General features: G+C 37.8%; 1 protein-coding gene across 4 annotated transcripts in view; it reads left to right on the forward strand.

Moving 5' to 3' along the window:
* The window catches only part of LOC149314584 (pyruvate dehydrogenase protein X component, mitochondrial-like), a 158,043-nt gene that overhangs the window by 33,049 nt on the left and 104,937 nt on the right, over positions 1-20,057 (forward strand). For all 4 annotated transcript variants that reach the window (XM_089521428.1, XM_089521429.1, XM_089521426.1 and 1 more), the window contains exons 6-9: positions 1,609-1,792; positions 4,622-4,769; positions 11,845-11,903; positions 16,799-16,957. In XM_089521428.1, coding sequence (XP_089377554.1) covers positions 1,609-1,792; positions 4,622-4,769; positions 11,845-11,903; positions 16,799-16,957 — 550 coding nt within the window. The remainder of the gene's footprint in view (positions 1-1,608; positions 1,793-4,621; positions 4,770-11,844; positions 11,904-16,798; positions 16,958-20,057) is intronic.

A 20,057-nucleotide genomic window follows, 5' to 3' on the forward strand; every position in this document is an offset into this window, starting at 1 on the left:
TTTAAATTAAGAAATTTTAAATTAAGAAATTTAAGTTTATATCATTTTTTCTCCTTACTACATTAACCACCAAAACAGCCTTTGCTTCATAATATGAACACTTCAAATTTTTTTTGTTCTTTGTCAAGAAAGATATAACTGCTATTAAGAACATGTTGATGTTTACACTGCCAGGTTTCATGAGTGCAGATTTCATGCTGGCTTGAATTAGCAATGATTCCTGAGTGTATTGCAGTGGAAAATGGGGATACTACAATTAAGAAAGTGTTCACATCTGTAGCCCTATTTGCCACCGACATTAGATATTAAAAGGTATACTGTATGTGGATAGTGAGGTTCTATTTTAGTTGCCATTGCTGATACCTGTTGGTAGATAGATTTGTGTAGCGTGTTCAGGGTTGCAAAATAATAATAATTAAAAAACAATCAATTTTTGTTTGTTTTTTTAAATCAGGTTTTTGCTTGTTTGTTTTTTGCACTAATGTTTTAATAAAAGAAGTTGAATCCTGCTTATTATATTAATACTATGAAACACTATTGCATGTATTTGAAAGCTTGGTCAATCATATTTTAATACTTTCTAACATTAACAATCTAAAGTTAATAGACTTTGATATGATTTACATCTTCCAATAAAACACCATTTTTACTGCTTATTATTCCTATTAAATCTTAATATATGTAGGTGGTACATAATAAAACAAAGTACTCTCAGAGTCGTTTTGGTTGAACTTATGTTAATTGAAGCATTTGTTTCTAAATGGCATTTCTTACACAATAAAATAAAGCGGTTAAAAAGAAACAATTGACATTGGATACTGGGCTAAATGAACAACTGCCAATAAATAGTTACAGTTAGAATGTTTAAATTCAAACAGTCATTACTGTTCCAATAAGAGGGTTAGAAAATAGTAATAATAACTAGAATTTTAAAAAGAAAGAATAATCAATTAAAAAAACCAGTTTTTTTAAAAAAAGAATATGAATTGATTTAATCCACTATTTAAACCAACCTGGTTTAAACTAGCCAACCCTGAACATGTGTCTAACCTTATTAGAAATTTCATCAAACCCAGTAGTCTTCAGAGCATCTTGTGGTAGTGGAATTCTTCCCTGTCTTCCTTTTTAGTTCTTCAAAGCAGACAAAAACAACAAGACAAAAAAACAAGTTAAACAGCAGTACAGACATAAACAGTGATTAAGAAATTGGTAGTCAGTCTCATGTCTGTGTTCTTGTTTTCTGGAACATGTTCCTTTCTTTCTGTTCCCATGTAAAGTTAAGGGACATGTCAGTTGCTACCACAGTACTGGTCCTGTTTGACAGGGTGATTACTGTGAACCAGTATTAAGTTACAGGCTGATATTTCCTTAACTGTAGTTATCGAGGGGATTTGCTCAAGAGGAAGTAGGAGAAGGGACAGCATGTCGAATCCTGAGGCTGGCTACCAGCTTGTTCACTTACCGTATATACTCAACTATAAGTCAACCTCATGTATAAGTCGAGGTCAGGGACATTTTGGATGAGGGGTGTTCGTAGCTTTATGTATTTCTGTATTCTTCGATGAGAAGATTGGCTAAGATCTACTTGTATTTGTCTTTTAATGGCAGGGATGCCCTTGTACTTTTAGAGCAGAAACAGAAGGGAAAACCTTTGGAAGCAAAACAAGTGGTTTCTTCTGTCCCTCCACCACAAGTTGGAGTACCTTTAACACCATCGCCTACAAGCAAGATAGTTCCTGCTGCACGTCCTCCAGTTCCACCTGTTTCTGTGCCAGGGAGGCCTCCTTCCACGGTAATAAACATGGCAGAATTACTTGTTTTACTTCAATTTATAGATATTTAAAATGTAAACATCATATGCTAACATCAGTTTCAATAGAAAGAAAGATCGTTATCTTTTTGGCTGAAAGAGTTTTCATCAGAAGTGATTGTTGTATTTAAATATACATTTGAATAATGTAGTTTGTCCTTGCATTGCTTAAGTGGGGCATGCATTTCTTCTTAGAATGTTATAATGGATGCTGCCACAATTCAGAAGACATTAGAAGATAGTTGTTATGTGAAAGTGATGCTGCAGTATTCCAGTTACAGTGTACCTGCATCATACACGGGCGCACCATATGCAGCTTCCAGCATATGCTGGAAGCTGCGCCGGAAAAAAGCTTCCCACGCTCCAGAAGGAGTAATGGGGTGCGCTGCAGGCACAAGCCCCATTACATCTTATGGGGCTTGAGCTTACGCATTTTTTCTCTTATGCAGGGGGGTCTGGAACGGATTTCCCGCGTAAGAGAAGGGCCCACTGTACAATGAAATCTGATCTCTGGATTTTCTTCCCTTGTTTAATAATGGGTTTTAGCAGTTTTCAAAGTTGTTACTATTTTGATTCCCAGAAACGCTCAGCCGACATGGCCAGATTAAAACAACTGCAGAGAAAAACAGGGGGAAAGTTATAATAATCAATAGCCAAGCAGTCATGAGGCTAAAACACACTGAAACAAATTATATTAAAATGAACCTGAGTTTTTAAAAAAATCAAAAGTCTATTTTTAAAAATTGGCAATAATAGTGGGTTGTTTCTTTTTTTAAAAAAAAAATTAAAAAATAAAAATTGAAGTCCAGAGCATCTGGAGAGCTGAAGTTTCCCTAACTCTGGTTGAAAGCCTAAATGGTTAGGGTGAAAATAACTCAAAGATCACTTCTTCATAGTTTATAGTGTTCTTTAGAGGCCTTGTTATGTGTCCAGCTACCAAGAGTGCTGATGGTAACATGGGCATCACCTTCTCAATTACCTCCTCCAGATTATGGTATTGCCTTCATAGGAAAATGAGACTGATCTCATATTAATTTTATTGTAAGAAGGTGTTAAAGACATTTTGTTCTGTTTGGCATTTAATAGTTTTTAATATGGAAATCAGTTTGTACTCTAAGATTTTAATGATAATGTTGTGGTTAATTGTTTGAATGGTCTTTTTTGTATACTTGCTTGGGTTTTTTGTTCGATTTGGGTTATAAATATTTTTATCAAATAATAGTGGACAATACAGCTCAGTCTCCCGGGAGATTGTGCAAGTGGCAGAAGCAACACAGAAAATAATATTTCTTTTCATTTGAATTGATTTTAACCTGTAAGGTTTCAAGTATTAAGTAAGTGAATTGACCCAGCTGTGAAATGAGAAGAGCATTGAAGGTACCAACCAGATTCTATATAGTAAAGGTGAAAGTGGAAAGAAAATCTATCATTTCCCACTTGAAGGAAGAAAACAGAAAGACAGGATGAACACATACAGTTTTTTTTTCATCTGTGGAAGAGCCCTGTAGGGTTTGGTCCACACAGCGTATTTTTGATAACACTAACTTTGAGGGGAAAAGAAGTTGATCACTTGTGCAGCGATATGATTCTGGACATTATCCTTAATCTTAGTCCATTTCTTTGTTATGTACAACAAACATGGAAAGTGGTGGTAGCCAAGCTATGTTGCTGATTCACTGCCAAGGCTCATGAGAGAGACTCCTGCTCAAAAAAGGGCAAGACTCCAACCTGTGAGTGTGTGAAGAGGGGATATGATCAATGATCTGAGGAATTCAGAGCTTTCTACTGCTTTTAGCTCCAAGGAAGCAGCAACAGAGACTGGAAAAATTGCCAGTTGGCCATGGCTCCTGGCTTTCCTGCAATGGACAACTTGATACTGAAATACTAGCCTCAATTTAAGTAAACTGGGAAACATGTCTAGCTAGGTGTCAGCGTAAATTCAGTTTGTTTTTAATCTGGAAGAATGTTAGCATAAATATGATGGCTGTCTTAGCATGATGCTATTTTTTACTGTGACTTCCTTTTCACTTTTGATTATCTTAGCTGCTTAGTGGATTTTTGTATTTCCCGACTAGAAGGAAGGGGAGGGCTCTGAAAGGAATGGATTTACTTCTTTGTAGTATCTTCTGTTGCCTAAAGTAAAAACGGAGGGTGAAAACAACCCCCAGCAGGTATTCTTTCTGCCCACCAACAAAGGGCACCTCAAAAGAAGAGGGGCAGGGATTTACTCAGACAAGTGAATTGTTGTGTGTCTTCAGTTTATTTCCAATTTATGGTAAACCTAAGGCAAAGCTATCATGGTGTTTTCTTAGCAAGATTTATCTACATGGAGGTTTGCCTTTGCCTTCCTCTGAGCCTGAGAGAGTGTAAAACATATAGAGAAACACTTGTAGAAGCCAGTGTGGTATAGTGGTTTGAAGTGCTGGACTATGTCTCTGTAGATTACGGTTCGAATCTCCACTCAAGTCATGGACTCACTTCAAACCAGTACACCACACTGGCTTCTACAAGACAATGGGAATAAGGATGTCATTCTAAAACGAAGGTCCTTTCTATCATCCAACAATCTGAGGTAAGCAAATCTTCCATAAATAACAGGAATTTTTTAAAGTATATGCTATTCCCCTTCCAATTGAGAGCACCATTGGATTCTTTTATTTATTGTTGATATGGTTTGGCATAGATGAGACCAGCCTAGTTTTCACTACCAGTAATTTTTTTGAAGTTGAAAGACTGCTTTTTTTAAATCACAAATATATTGAATCTTCCTTTAATTTAGTATGTAAAATGTTGTTGTTTTTTTAATTACAGGGCACATTCACTGAAGTCCCTGCTAGCAACATTAGAAGAGTTATTGCTAAGAGATTAACAGAGTCAAAAACTACTGTACCTCATGCATATGCAGCTGCTGATTGTGACCTTGGTGCAGTTCTGAAGCTAAGGCAAGAGCTGGCAAAAGGTGAAAAAACTACTGTTTTTAACTGTGCTGTCCCATGTAATATACTGTATGGTGTTAAGTAGTCCTGTCCTGTGTTTGATCTGTTCTGACAGTTCAACTATGCTGCACATTCTGTGGTGGATTCTACTTTCTAGCTAGGCCCTGGTGATGATCAAATAATCTCTCCTTGATATCTTACTTCTGTTTCAGTTGTAACAATTATCTATAAGAATTGAGAGTCATGAATCCATGTGATTGTTCAATATCTTAAAGATAGAAAATGAAATTGCTTCCCTGAGATTAGTACTTAAACACAATGTTTAAAAAGGGCTTGGCACTTGAAAATTGGTAGTTACCTTTACTTTTCCTCCTGTGGGCACAAATTAAAATGATAATTGGAATGAATCAACTTTTTAAAACCTGAAATTCCAGATGTATCTGGTTGGCAGCAATCTATTTGGGGGCTTATCATACTGTTTCATTCTTATGTGTGTGGGGTGGTCTTCCTATTGTTAGGCCCTCAACTAGAGTACCCATTGAAACAATGAAATTTACACAAGTATTGATTCACCATTCACTAGCTGATCCAGTAGATCTACTCTGATTGGGACTACAGTTGGATTCAGGCCTTAGAACTGGAGAAAAGCAGAGAAGAACCTGAAGTTCTTGCAGGAGGCAGTGTGTCACCTAGAAGCTCTGGTGTGCTACTTATTGCGCTACTAGGAATGGAATCTTGTTCCAGCCATTGTGGTGAATAAACCCCACTCTCATGGTCTGGTGTAGCCTTGAATACTATTTCCACCGAAGACAGTTAAATGGCTTTGTAGCCATGTTTTCTATATGTACTATGACATATTCTGTTTCTAATATGGTAAAAATGAAATTTACAATAGAACAAGAACAAAAAGACATAGATCATGTAAGTAGAATGGGTAGAAGATAGGGATGGAAAAAGTTCCTAATTTTTTCCTTGCTCTTATTACCCTATCCTGCTGCTTTCTCTGTGAAGTGGTATCATAGAGACTACTCACAGGAATCTATTATTTACTTCTGTAAACAAAGTTATCTTGTAGCACCTTTGAGACTGACTAAATGCATCTGAGGAAATAGGCTTAAGCTACAAAAGCTCATGCTACCAACTTCTGTCATTCAGGGGCAGTACAGACGGGCGGCTAGAAGCCGCCCCTTTCTGCCCAGGTCGGTGCTGCAACAGCTGCATGCTGCGACGCCGACCCACTCCCTAAAAGAAGCTGCTCTGAGCAGTTGCCTGGAAGGGGCATCACAGGCGCGCTCGCACACCATGATGACGCCCCTTCTGGCCAGTGCCATTTGGGCTCTGTGTGCCAGGGATGTCATCATGGCGCACGCCGTGTGGACAGGCACACGCCATGATGGTGGCAGGGTGGCGGAACTAGGGCTCAAAGTGCCATTCTGTAGTGCCTTTCAGTCTCAAAGGTGCTTCAAGATCTCTTTACGTACTGACTTTCCAGATTAACATGGCTATGTCTTTGAATTTACTTCTGTAAGATTCCTTCTTTTTTAAAATAAATAAATAAATAAAGCTTTAAAAAAAACGGAGAAAAAGAATATCAAATAGGAAAAAAGCAAATTTAAACAAAACAACAAGGTGTCTTCATCTTTATATTCCTACACCTAACTGGTTTGTTTAGCGGAGTCCATGGCCTGGTTCAATGTGCTTGCTCTAGTAAGGACTATCAATAGAGTTAATACCATAATCCTGGACCAGAAAAGTAAAGCAAATGTATTTTGCTGAATAACATTAATCTGAAGAAGAACAATTTTAGATGGGAAGTATAGCACTTTAGTGTGCTTCTCCCTGGACAATTCTGTGCTAGTCCCTTAAGAAGTTTTCTTTTGCCACACTTTCTGCTAGGCTTCCTATGCAGTTTTATCCCCTGGCTTAGCTGCCTACTTTCAAGAGAGTGGACTAATCATTAGGTACAGGCACAGGCAGAAATACAGAACTAGATACCCTTTTCCTGCTATTGCTGTACAGCATTTCTGATCTGAGCAGCATTGATCCAAATTAGTAGACTTTTTTTTTTGGGGGGGGGGGAGATGATATGACTAGGAAAACTCAAGGTACATTTTCTGATGGTAGAATTTTAACTGTCCCTGGAGGTGTAACAGAAATTTCAGGAAACTTAAATTTCTAGGATTGGCAGAGCAATAGGATTGGCAAGAGGACCTAGTAATTGAAAATTCATAAGTTTATTTCCAATTGTCGACAAAGGAAAACAATGAACTCAGTGGAATTCAAGTTCCAAAAGCTGAGACCCCGAACAAGACAAAATGGCTCTTTTTATATTATTCAAGACAATGAAGCTTCTTCAATACACCTGATTGGCTAATTACAATTTAAACATACAGAATTCTTACAATCAGAACAGAAATACATGCATACATTAAAACTGCATCATCACTCCTTACCCCCTCCTGTAGGAATTCAGTGGCTTTCCTCCTAACCTTGCTTCTGAATGTCCTTATCTCAGTAGTTTATGTTATGTCTTTTTACTGGTGCCAGCTTCCATCCAGGTCAAGATGCACTCATTATTCCTTTGCTCTAGTTTTTCTAAACTCCAAGCCTTTATTTCAAAAACCATCTCTCTGGCTGACAAAGGTGACTCCATCTTTCTATAGTTTTTTTATTTCAACAAGGAATATTTCCACCACAGAGGAAGCTATTTCCATCCCTGTTCCTATGCACCCTAAACTGAAATTGGTCTTCTTTGTTTGTTCATTTATTTTATGTGCTGCCTTTCTCCCTGAAGGGACCCAAAGTGGCTTCCTTTCCTATCATCCTTCCATGCCACTTAGAACTCTGCTCTATAGGGTTTCTCTGTCCAGATATTCAGTCTGTGAAGTATCTGCATGGAGGGATTTTGCATCCTCCTGGATATTATGATAGACCTTTCTCCAACAGTGGGAAATTTACACTATTGGATACCAATTTCTCTCTTCTGGACCTTAGATATAATTTGAATAATTTTCTTCGCTTTCTGATGTGTGCCTGTGCCTGTTTATGATGTCTCTTGCAATGCAGCATTCAGCACTCTTTTCTGATAAATTGGTTTTGATGACCAATGGGGTCATCCAGATGTCATTTCACAGGCAAAGGATTTTGATTTAATGGAAGCTTTGCCTTTGCTGGAGAGCTAAGCTGCTTTGATATTGCTATATTTCCCAACCATAAAAAGAACCCACAAGTTGCAATGTAAACCTCCTCACATGAATGGCTTTGCCTTTTGGATTTCAAGGTTACCTTTTAATTAGCAGACTTGGCAGGTGCAGAGACCAAATTCTTCCATCAGCATTCTAAGCAGGTACAGTTTATTCAAATGGTGATTCTGCTTTTCTTATCCAGGGCCAACATTATGTATTCAGCTTTGTGTTTGTTGTTTTGCTCCTGTCACTTGATGGCATTACAAATTGACAGCTGAAATGTGAGAAATAGTGGGGAAAAGATAACTACCATTTAGATCCCTAAGCGAGACACTTGTGTAGCTTTTCACAGCTTTGGGTAAGAGTTCAGAAGTATAATATATTAGTTTTCCTTGCCGATGGTGTGCTGTCTTAAATTTTTAAGGCAAACTGGCAGAAAGATTAGGTAGAAAGAAAAAAAGTCATGAGACGGTGCAAAAGCTAAGGACTATGTGAGTTGTTTTTATTGTGTGATTCTACAACTGTTTGTTAAAGATGGGGAGAAAAGTAGATAGAAACTTTGTCAAGTGTGAGCCTGTGTACGCCATATTTTGATAGAATAATTGTGTGTATTTTCCCCCTGGTTTGTTGTTTGATTGTTATGTTTTTGCTGTTTTGTTTTAAAGGATACTGTCCTGTGCCCTTTTGGAAACATACAGGGTAATATTGTTCTTGAAGAAAATTTTAGATTTAAATAGGAAAATACTACTTATGATACAAAGCAGGGGAAAACATCAGAGATTCAGAAGTGTCTCAGAGGCTGTTAGCTTGTCATCACTGTTGTTGGCATCATTGTTGTCAGCTGGGAGATGCCACCTTCTGAGGCCAAACTTGAAGGGGGGTGGGGTCTGGATGCATTGACTCTGCCCAAGGAGGAGGACATCCACAAATCTACCAAGGTTGTTTCAGTCCCAACATTTAAGAGGCAGAAGAAAGGGAATGAAAACCGAAAGAAGATCTATAAAGATCATTATTTCTATCATTAAATGTCTGGTACAGCCTATGCATGTTATGATAGCTATATCATCAAAGCTACAGCCTAGGGTATGCTCTAGACATGTCTGTCGGTTTGGGCATGCACATTTAGGTATGCATACCTGTACCCAGCAGTGTGGTTGTGCTAGCACAGGGCCTGTTGTGTTAGTAGCGTAATCAGGTGCTAACTACTTCTGCGCATATTGTGTTTGATTAAGACCGTGGACTTTCTTTGAATAGTAGCCATAATAGTTACAAGAAATAATAATAATAATACTTTTCTTACTGTTCTTTCGCATATCTATTCAGATATTATGAAATGACACAGTTCTGAAGCCTTTGGGCTGCATTGTCATTTTAGAAGCCAGAGGGGTCAGTATAGCAGTTGTATTTCAGAGGAGTACTTGATCTGTGATGAGCAATAGCTTGTAACATGCCTTCAAGATGGTTCTATAAATAACCCAAAGATGGACAGTATCAGAAATTTGTCCTTCTTCCAAAGTTTATGTCTCGTTATCCCAGTTTTCTTAAATGCAGTGATTACTGTAAACTAAAAAACAGTGACTGATATCTCCTTCAGAAGGAGGAAGGAGAGTTGACATACTGCCTTAACAGTATATGTTTGTGCCAGAAAAATCCAAACCTCTCAGAGTTACTGTATACCTTCAGGCTGAATTGTAAGTCAGAGAACGTTGTCTTACGTTGCTTAAATATTTTAGACTTTCATCCATGCAATAGAGTTTCTACCTGCTCTGCTGTTATAGTTAACCCAGTTTCAGGATTTGCTGATGCCTTCATCTCAGTAATCTGAACAGCATAAGGCCCCCAAGGTACATCACACAATGACATGTTTTACGTTTACAGTTGAACAGATATACAAGATAATCCTTTTGATTATTCCACTTCATGCATCATAGAACATCAAAAGGAACAATGAAATTTGTATTTACAGTGTCTCTTTTGGGAGGTTTATTTTTAGAACTATAGTAGATCTTCATACAACAGTAAACCAGTTTGTTATATGACATATAAGTTGCCATTCATTTGATTACATTCATGAAAAACCAATAGATAATATTCTTTGCTAATTGTTATTGTTACTACAGATATCTGCATTGTTTATACAAGTTAGAGCCATTAATTTGTGCTCAATTAAATATAATTATTATGCTGTTTGATTCTTGTGCTATTACAAAGCAGTTTGCACATCAGATGTGTTTCAGTAGGTAAGTGTATGAAATTGAAATGAATTGCTGTTATATATTTTCAGAAACACATCACTTTCATCCACAATGCTGTTATACACAGAGAATTATATCATGTGGAATGCATATATTAATACATTTGTTTTTAAAATTCTTCCAAATTCTACCTATATTACTGAAATACCTCTGAAGCATTTGAGCTACTGCTGTAAACAAATGTTTAGTTTTAACCCAATATGTAAATGATCCTTAGAGCTTGACATAACAGCATTACATATTCAAACCATCAACATCTTCCCTGGTTTTATACTCTAGTACTAGTTGTTCTGTTTCTTAATCCTGAATACTAATGCTAAAATAAGCAAACATTTCATCCCATTGTCCACCTGGCTGTGCTGGTTACCATCTTTTTACAGTTTGATCCTATGACCCAGTATGCTGAATAGCAACTCCTTCATGTATATCCATTTATATGCAAATTGGTTTTCACATGTAACTGGGGAACACAGGGAAATTATCCTAATAACATGGGGCATAACCAGGCACCTTGATCTTTCTCACCTAATAATGTCAAAACTTTTTTCTGGTAGTGTGCTGACTAGGTTGGAAAAACTCTCTTGATTTACCCCTTATGTGACTGTAACATTTAGGAATGCTTGCCAAAGATGGAAGGGAGAGGGTATGTGTGAGAAGGATATTTTGATGTTTCATCATAAAGTATGAGATATCATCTATTTTTAGTTGATATTGGCCCAAAACACACGGGCCAAAAGAAGTGGCTTCTGGATGCTTTGATGGCATGGCATTTAGATGAGGTGTCCCCCCCCCCCCCCAAGCTGCCGGAAACCACGCCAAGGCCACATTCCAGTCCAAAGGACCAGATTAAAAAGAAGTTAGTTTAAACCGATTCTTGGGCAGCGCAGTTTGGGACCTGTGACAGTGGCCTACTTTGGGAGGAGGGTGTGCAGTTGCTGCCATCCCAGTCTGATTGCAGCTGGAGCCACTCTTTATCAGCCATCTGCTTCACCACATTGTAAACAGATTGAGACTCAAGTGCTAGGACACTAGTGGGTTGTGCTGCTGTACTGGGAATGACTATTTCAAAACGTGTGCTGCTGTGTAAAGATGCTGCATAGTTCAGAGAATGATGAAGGAGAAAAGGAAATTTGAATTGTACTGTCACAAAGACATATTAGTCATCATTAGAACATCTACATCATCTCAAATTTTCACACCTTTTGTATTGAATGATATCATCTCCAATAAAGTGTTACAAACCTTTCTTTTCCTTCCATACTTGCCAGTGGCATAGTGGTGGATTTCCTTCTTTCAGATTTTCCTCCTTTGAAAATACAGTTTAGTCCTAAAGAATATAAGTGTTTTGCTTTATGCTGTCTACATTAATAATATGTCCTTTCCAAATTGTTCTTTCCATGTAATAATGGAAGAAATATGTTTTGAAGTTCTAATTTATGGTGCTATAAAAAGGAAAACTACTACAAAGATATAAGTAATTGAATTATTATTTTTTTGAATTATTATGGATTTTTTTTTAAAAAAGGATTTTCCAAGAGGTCTTTCTGCAGTCTTGCCAGTGATTCTCTGAATGCTAGTATGTATCTTAACAGATTTTTCCCAATTTGTATTGTCATCTTGAAACCATGCAATTTACTTTTTCTTTCTTTCCTCTGCAGATGATGTTAAACTGTCAGTAAATGATTTCATTATCAAAGCAACTGCAGTTACCCTCAAAGTAAGTACCAGATATACAGACTCAATCCTCCCAGCTTCCTGTCTGTTAGAATATGCAAGATTAGAATAAAGAGAAATTTGTGTAAAAAATGTCCATAATCTTATACATGAGTACTTGGAAGCTTGTAAAGTTTGTATGACACGATATGTGCCCTGCTGACAAGTAAACCTAGCCAATGTGCAGCATAGTTGCCTTAACAATGAGCGATTTCTCTCCCTACATGAGTAGAAGCTGAGGGCAAAACAATAGTTTTGTAAATCTGCTGGATAAGCTCAGTTTGACTCATTGCATGGTACTATGATGTTATACTCTCCCTATCAGGTCTAGCTGGGTTAATATATAATACTCTGGAGAAGTTGGAAGTCAGTCTGATCAACTGTGAAAAACAATAGTGCTGGCAAGTTAAGGAAAAGTTCTGGTTTCAAACATTGGCTTCCAGTTTTTCCATTCCCCCACTCACCCTTTTGGAGGACTTTGATATAGGAATAGCATGGGATTGGGACATAGTAGGCTGCTGTGGAGCTAGCAGAATTTGCTCAGTATCTGCATTAATGGAACCTGTAATTGGATGCATCTTCCTAGCCTTTAGTAATTCTTCCCCATGTTGTGTTCTCATGAGACTCAGATGTACAGTAGCTGTTATGGGACTGTGATGGAAAAGTGGGAAAGTCGCTCTCCGAGTTTCTTTCTGTTCATGGTTCTCTTCATGCCTCTGAATCATTTCTATAAGAAATCTCAAATTCCAAAAAGGTTTTGTGTTTGGTTTTTTTGAAAAAGAGAAACCATATTTAGTTCTGAAAAGGGAGTCCCAAACAAAAAGAAAAAAAAATCATTGCATTCCCATTAAAATATAGTAAAGCTGTCTGTAGAATAAAGTTAACCAGAACACATTCAGCACCAGTAGTAGCTGATCATTAGGACTACCACCAGATTAAAGTTGAAGGAAATTTTTAAAAGCCTGGGAGGTTTTCTTTAAAAAATTAAAAGGAAGAGAAAAAAATGAAATTCCTCAAGGGAGGGAGTTATACCTTTTCCATATGCTACTACTATCTTTGTGTTCTCGGGCTGATTCTGATTCATAGCAATCCTCTCCTAGGGCTTTCTTGATTAGATTTACCCCTATATGTCTAACAGACAGTTGAAACTAAACACTGAATATGATCTTTTACTGTGGTTTTTCCTTATGACTTAGAAAATCCAGTTTATTTCTTTCTGATTCATCAATGATGTTGTTACTTTGCAGTATTCTAAAAGATATAGTTTCAGGGCTATCACACAAATAAAATATGTATTTAGAGCATTGGTAGTATTGATAAAGAAATAAAATTGTTCTACTTCCTACCCCACAAAGTTATGGTAGGTTGGGCAGGGCAGGGCAGAGCAGGGGACAGGAGTGGAGACAGTAAGGCGGTGGAAGGTGCTTTAGACAACTTTTGTGTTAACAAAGTCCATCTGTTAATTTTAAGCGGGTTTTAAAACGGACGTGATCTCTTTGAATTTTAATTGAGATGCTTCACTGTATGGTGATATTAGATATTTGAAATTTTATTTTAATTAGTTTATTTAAAAATCATTTACACAATTTGATAATTAATTTTACTGTTTTATGTTGTTAGATGTTTAGCGGAAAATCTCCAAACACATTTATTTATTTATTTAGTCAGTTTATATTACATTATACGTAAATTAAAAACTGCATTTATCTACAATACATCCCCATTGTGAAATGTATCAGTTTAATGTGCGTTCACATATCTTTAGACATTGAACTGTTGGAAATACTTGTCCACACAGGTCAAATGACCCAGCTTCCTTTTTTAAAATAGTCTATAGGCATAGCATAGAATGATAAGTGGGTTGGTGGGTGTGACCTTGTTGTGTTTTAATCATTGAAATCCCAGAGTTTATGGTAATTACTACTTCTTCCCGAAATAATGGAAAATGCCATGTAGCATGAGAATGCCCTGAAGTACCCAAAACAAAAAAGTGAGAGCGGGAAATCTAGATTTGGGTTATTTAAAATCTCTAAACATTATACACACTCTTTGGAATCTGCAAACAGCTGTAGGGGAAAAACTATCTTACCATCTGTATTTGAAATTTATTTCAAATATGTCTAGGCAGGTGATACAGTCATAATATTGTCACGCTGTTATTTCCCATATTGCTGGTCAGATTATCTGATAGTCTTTTTAAGTTACTGGGGATACATGATAGGCCTATTTAGATATTTTCTTTTTTATGTATGAATCTGAATTTTAGAGAGTATTGTGAGAATGTAAGCCAGAGCGAGTTAGTCTTTAAACCTCTGCTCCCATGATGCACACATTCACAGAATGCAGGCGTTATTTCTCCTTCACAGTTCATTTAATGTCATAAAATGCCGTATTTCTCCTTCTCATCACACTGCTTTGGGCAGCAGTTGAGGGAATCACATATCTAGTGAGCTCTTGATTTTGAACATTTGCCCTCATGTCATACAGCAAGCTGCTCTAATTTGTTCTATTTATATTCTGGTTTTCTGCAAATTGGCACTCAAGGCAAATTTTGACCAATTCCAGTATACACATAATCTCAACACAAATTCCAAAATATAAATGTCAGCAATAAAACACCAATCACACAAAACCAAACAAGCCAACATAGACATCAGGTTGCAAATTTTAAAATCATTTCAAACTTGGCTAAATCAGTGAATAGGAGATAGATATCTCGGGGAAGGAATTTACAAAGATGTAGTTATAAATCTAGCCTCTGATCTTTAGCATATGACCTTTCTTAAAGCACTCAATGAGCATAGTTCATTGATGCTAATGAAAGTGCTCTTGCAAACTGTCATTAAAACAGATTTCAAGATTGTAAAAGTAAGAGTTTTAACTCTGAAAAATGGCAAGCACAATGAAAAATGGCAAGCACAACTAGCACCAGTCATTAGGCAGTTTGTGCAGTTATATACTGTATCAGTGCTGCTTTAAACTCTCCAGGTGCATTCCTACAGAGAGTGCTTTACAGTAATCTAAATGACCCATGATGAAGGCATGATGGTATTCAAATCTTTTGTCCATATATTAAGGTAGATGAAGGAATATTGTTCAACTGCTAATTTGAATCTCCAGAAGAATGAAGGTGGCATCTAGAGTAAGCAAATGTCTGTCTCCCAGTGTGATCCCCAACTGTCAACATCCTTGCTAGGATTGCCCTTAAATCTGAAGCTGAGCCTGCAGTCAGTTTTAACCCCTTTGCCTGTGATAGCCACTCTTTGTCTTTAATCATATCTTCCTTTTAAATGGGAAAAATTAATGCTAAGGAAGTTCAAACTGGCATTTATCAAAGATTCATGTCAATGTTGCAGATATTAAGGCTGTTACCATTGTTATTGTATGGCTTTGTTTCCAACTTTTGGTAAACTTATCAGAGGGTCTTCTTGGCAAGATTTGTTCAGAGGCAGTTTGCCTTTTCTTCCAACTGAGGGCCTGAGCAGACGGACAAGGATAGCACAGACTGATCCCATATTATCCTTGCTCTGGTGAGGGACAGGCAAGTGTTCACACACCTATCCTCACACTAACCCAGGACCGGATCACTGCTCTCCCCCTGCAGTTGCCCCATCTGATGCAGAAATGGGATGCCTGGCTGCATGTGGCCAGGTGCCCTGCTTCTGCATCAGATGGGGTAACTGCAGGGGGAGGGGCTTTTCAGATGGATCACTGGGCATCACAGAAAAGGAGCGCAGGGGAGGATGTCTAAACAGCCTGGTTTTGCAGATGAATTTCTTGGAAACTGTGCAGAACCAGCACTATTTTTTCCCAGGGTAAAAGTTCTTTACCCGGAGTGAGAACAGATCCTTTGGATCCACATCTGAACTGGCAAGATTGGGCCCAGCCTGACAATAGAGGTTTCGGCCTACATTGTCTAAATTGGATTATGCGAGGCTGGAAGGAAGCTGGGTCATTTGATCCATGCAGACAACCCTTGAGGAGTATGACTTGCCCAAGGTCACCCAGTGGGTTTCCATTAACAAGCAGGGATTGAAATTATGTTCCCTGGAGTCACAGTCCCCACTGCTTATTTTCAGAACAGCAGTTTTTAAACTATATAGATAAAAGACATTAAATAGTAAAGCAGAAAAAAAATCTCAATGTGTATGCTTTTAATTGTGGTGTTGTTTGAGTGTATTAATGCTTTTAGGAGCTGGAGCAAGAACATTATGTGAGAATGTTAAGTTTAGCTTTGTGATGCTTAACCTTGTTGCCTTTAAAGTCCAACAGTGGAACCAATGTTGTTGAAGTAGCCCAGAAAATTAAATACCAACATTCTAGAATGTTAGCAAGTTTCAAATTTGTCAAGTGTTGTGTTTGGTTCTAGGACAGATACTGTTAACATGTTGGTGTGAGTTTTACTCCCATTTTAAAGTTTTACTCATGCCCCCTCACCACAGTAAATCAGTAAGGAACAGAAAATCTATACACATTTCCTCCTTGTTGTAGGCAAGACATCACAGCTCTTTTTCTCCTGGGCATTTGTGAGGTGAGGGCTGATATCTGATGGGACAACGTCTGTTAATAATTCAGTAGTAGCTCAGAAACTGTGTGTGTCCATCAATCCTTCTGGCTGCCTGTAGCTATGAAATTTCCATGTCTATAATGTACATTTCCTTTCTCAGAGTTGGTATGCATGGATTCTAATTAATAAGACAAGTCCATTTTTAGACTGTTATGGCAGGGTTTTTTTTGTTTTGTTTTGTTATTAGTCCCCTTGCCTTGCTTAAGGCAAACCTTTCTCCTTATGTGAATGCCTCTGTTACCACAAATTCTAAAGGGGTTTCCTTTTACTTTGTAATTGGTTGCGCCATTATTCCTTTAACAGCTGTGTCTCCCTCTGTTTCCTTCTTCCAGCAAATGCCAGATGTGAATGTGACCTGGGATGGTGAGGGCCCCCGGCAGCTGCAGTCTATAGACATCTCTATTGCTGTGGCAACAGACCGAGGTCTCATTACACCAATCATAAAAGATGCTGCAACCAAGGGACTTCAGGAAATTGCTGCATCTGCAAAGGTAGGGCTCCACATGAAAAAAATCTTTAGTATATAATGGCACTTAGATCTGTAATCAAAATGTACCACTTATCTCAGAAAAAGACACATAGTCTGTTTTAGATATACTTTACACTGTCAAAAGCTGCATTTTCGTTAAATGAGATATCTGTGGGGATGTACAATTCCACAGGACTGGCTGAGTTTTGCTTAGCGGCAAACATTTGGGGAGTTTAAGTGATATTAAAGTCAACAAATACTTTTGTTTTTATTCTACGTTTATATAAAAACATCCCAAAGGACTCATTAATTTAGAGTACTGTTGTAGAAATTAGGGACTGTACATTCTGTTCCTTTTCCCTGATGAAGGACAAAGTCATTTCTACTTACTACAATTATAGCCTGAGAACCAACTAGTAAACTAGCTGGGTTGGTGAGATTCACATCAAGTTCTTTTTCATTTGCAGTCTCCTATCTCCACTGCTACTTAAGCATCATAGAAGTTGAAAAGAAAAAAACTGTAGAATTTGCGTGAAAAGAATAATTGATTTAACTGTTGAGAATATCAAATGATATATAAATATAACTGTTTGAAAAGCAGATAGAAATGAGAGACTTACACTTGGTGTCATAGGTTGAGTAAACTTTCTCCAGAAAAAAAAATTAGGCACTTCTTTCTTTTACTATAGGAAACAACTTAATACATGTCATAAAATTATTTGAACACCACCAGCATTAAGAAGTATCACTGAGAGTTTTCCTTTGTATTGCTATCCTTGCTATTTGCTATAGCAACCTTTACAGTTGTAACAAATGGAACCTAAAGGTGTTGAAAATTAGCTCAAAATGAAGTCAAGATATGCAAACAGTATTGCAATGACTGGGATAAACCCAGAATACTTTGTGAGATTGTTAGAAACTGAATGATACATTTAGAGAAACTGCAGTATATACAGTGAATAGCTGTATGCTGGAATTGTTACAAAAGGGTTTAACAGATGGCAATAAGGGAAATATGGAACTTAAATTTCACAGCACAAGCATCAAGAGATCTATGGTTAAAAATTAAAATAACATGGAAATCTGCTCTTGGGGAGATATTTAAAAATGTTTATCTCCATTAAAAATGAGTAAGTAGCACTTACTTTTAATATTCCATTAAAATATATGTGTTGGTCTTCATAAATAAACAACTTAGGCACAGGCCTCACTTGGATAATCATATCTTACCTTAAAAAGCTAAAAAAATAAACAGGCTTTCTGCCTGTGCATACTCCCCTTTTTCTGTTTCCCTCCTGGTGGGCGATATATGCAGTGAATGAGTTGCCAGTTATCAACAGTTTCCATTTTCATGCAGACATGCATGGATGCTTATAGGGGACTCTTTTGAAGGGAGACTCTTTTAATTTCTCCTCCAGTAATTAGCAGCTTATCAACTACAGGATGAGTGCCTCTTATCCAAAATGCTTGGGACCAGAAATATTTTGGATTTTGGATTTTTTCAGATTTTAGAATACTTGTATGTGCATATAGCTAATACACAATGCAACAAAACAACAAAACAAAAGTAGCATGGTACATAATGTATTTGTGAGGCTGGAGAGATAATATGGCTGGAGAAAGACTGGGGATATGTGAAATGGTAGGAATCCAAGCATAGTGCTTGGCAAGACTCCATGCCTGCTGCCATTTCACAGATTCTCATGTCTCTCTCCAACCTCTTGTCTCGTTCATTTACTGCTTATGCTTAGGAGCTGAGATGTGGAACGAGACTAAGGATCTGAGGGACAAATGAGCAGGAGTGTTGCAGCTGCTGCCTCAAAGGCATAAGTAGGTGGCTGGTGGCAATTTTTTTGACTTTTGGAGGCTTTTGGATTTCTGGATTAGGGATGCTCAACCTGTATATAACCTGTAGTCTTTAGGTCACAGTGGCTATAGGACAGTTGAAGACATTGATGATTTGTAAATCTGTAAGAGGCTGTCGTACTTTGCACATTTCATGAGAAGAGATGCCTCGCTACAAAAGACAATAATACTTGGTAAGGTAGAAGGCAATAGGAAAAGAGGAACAGCACATTACAGATAGATAGACTCCATCAAGGAAGCCATGGGCCTGAGTCTGCAAGACTTGAGCAGGGCTGTTGATGACAGGGTGACTTGAAGGTCTCTCATAGGATTACCATAAGTAGAAACCAACTTGACAGCATTTAACCACAACAAATGGCTTAGTATTCCTTAATTTTTTTTGAAGAAGTAAAAATAAGAAGAATATGGAGAGTATTCAGATTCCCAAAGTAACTTTTAATAAGCCATTTTGGAATACTTGTAAAGAAGTATTAGAAATCAATCAGAATATTACTGGGCGCTAGGAAAACTTTTGCGTATGTCCGTGAAGTTTGTTGTTAACTGCCCTCAGATTGATCTCGATTCATGATGACCTTGGGATGAGACATCTCCAAGACTGACTCCCTATCCTCCATTGCTGTGCTTAGTTCCCGCAAACTCATACCCATGACCTCTCTAATATAGTCCATCCATCTAGCATGAGGCCTTCCTCACTTTCTGCTTCCCTCCACCTTTCCTAGCATTGTTGTTTTTTCCAATGAGTCATGCCTTCTCATGATGTGACCAAAGTATAACAGCCTCAGTTTAGTCATCTTTGCTTCCAGGGAGATTTCTGGTTTGATCTGTTCTAGGATCCATTTGCTTGTCTTTTTGGCATATCAAGGTCCAAAACAGATGGGCCAAAAGGGGTGTGTGGAGTTTAGATGACACATGCACTGAATGCAGCTGGAAGCCAGCCTGAGGCTGCTCCAAGGCAAAGAACATTAAGTGCCGTAACACTCACCACTTTTGTTTCCAGCTGGCCAAAAAGGAGCGGACAAAAAACGCTCCTTTTGCCAGCCCAGTTCAAAACCACAATAGCAGCTTGGATTGGGACTGGGTGTGTGCAGTCGCTGTGGCCCTGGCATGAATGGTGCCAGCACAGCCCCACTGCATTTTTTCTCTCGACCCATCTGCTTGAGGCCCAAGCGTACATGTACATACTTTTGCTCAATATGGCAAAACTCTGGGAATATAATAAGCACTTGCAGATATCATAGATGCAATTGCTCTTGACA

The sequence above is a fragment of the Sceloporus occidentalis genome, unplaced genomic scaffold (assembly GCF_023333645.1).
Source record: "Sceloporus occidentalis isolate IW3139 unplaced genomic scaffold, rSceOcc1.0.p SCAF_4, whole genome shotgun sequence".
NCBI classification, from domain to species: domain Eukaryota; kingdom Metazoa; phylum Chordata; class Lepidosauria; order Squamata; family Phrynosomatidae; genus Sceloporus; species Sceloporus occidentalis.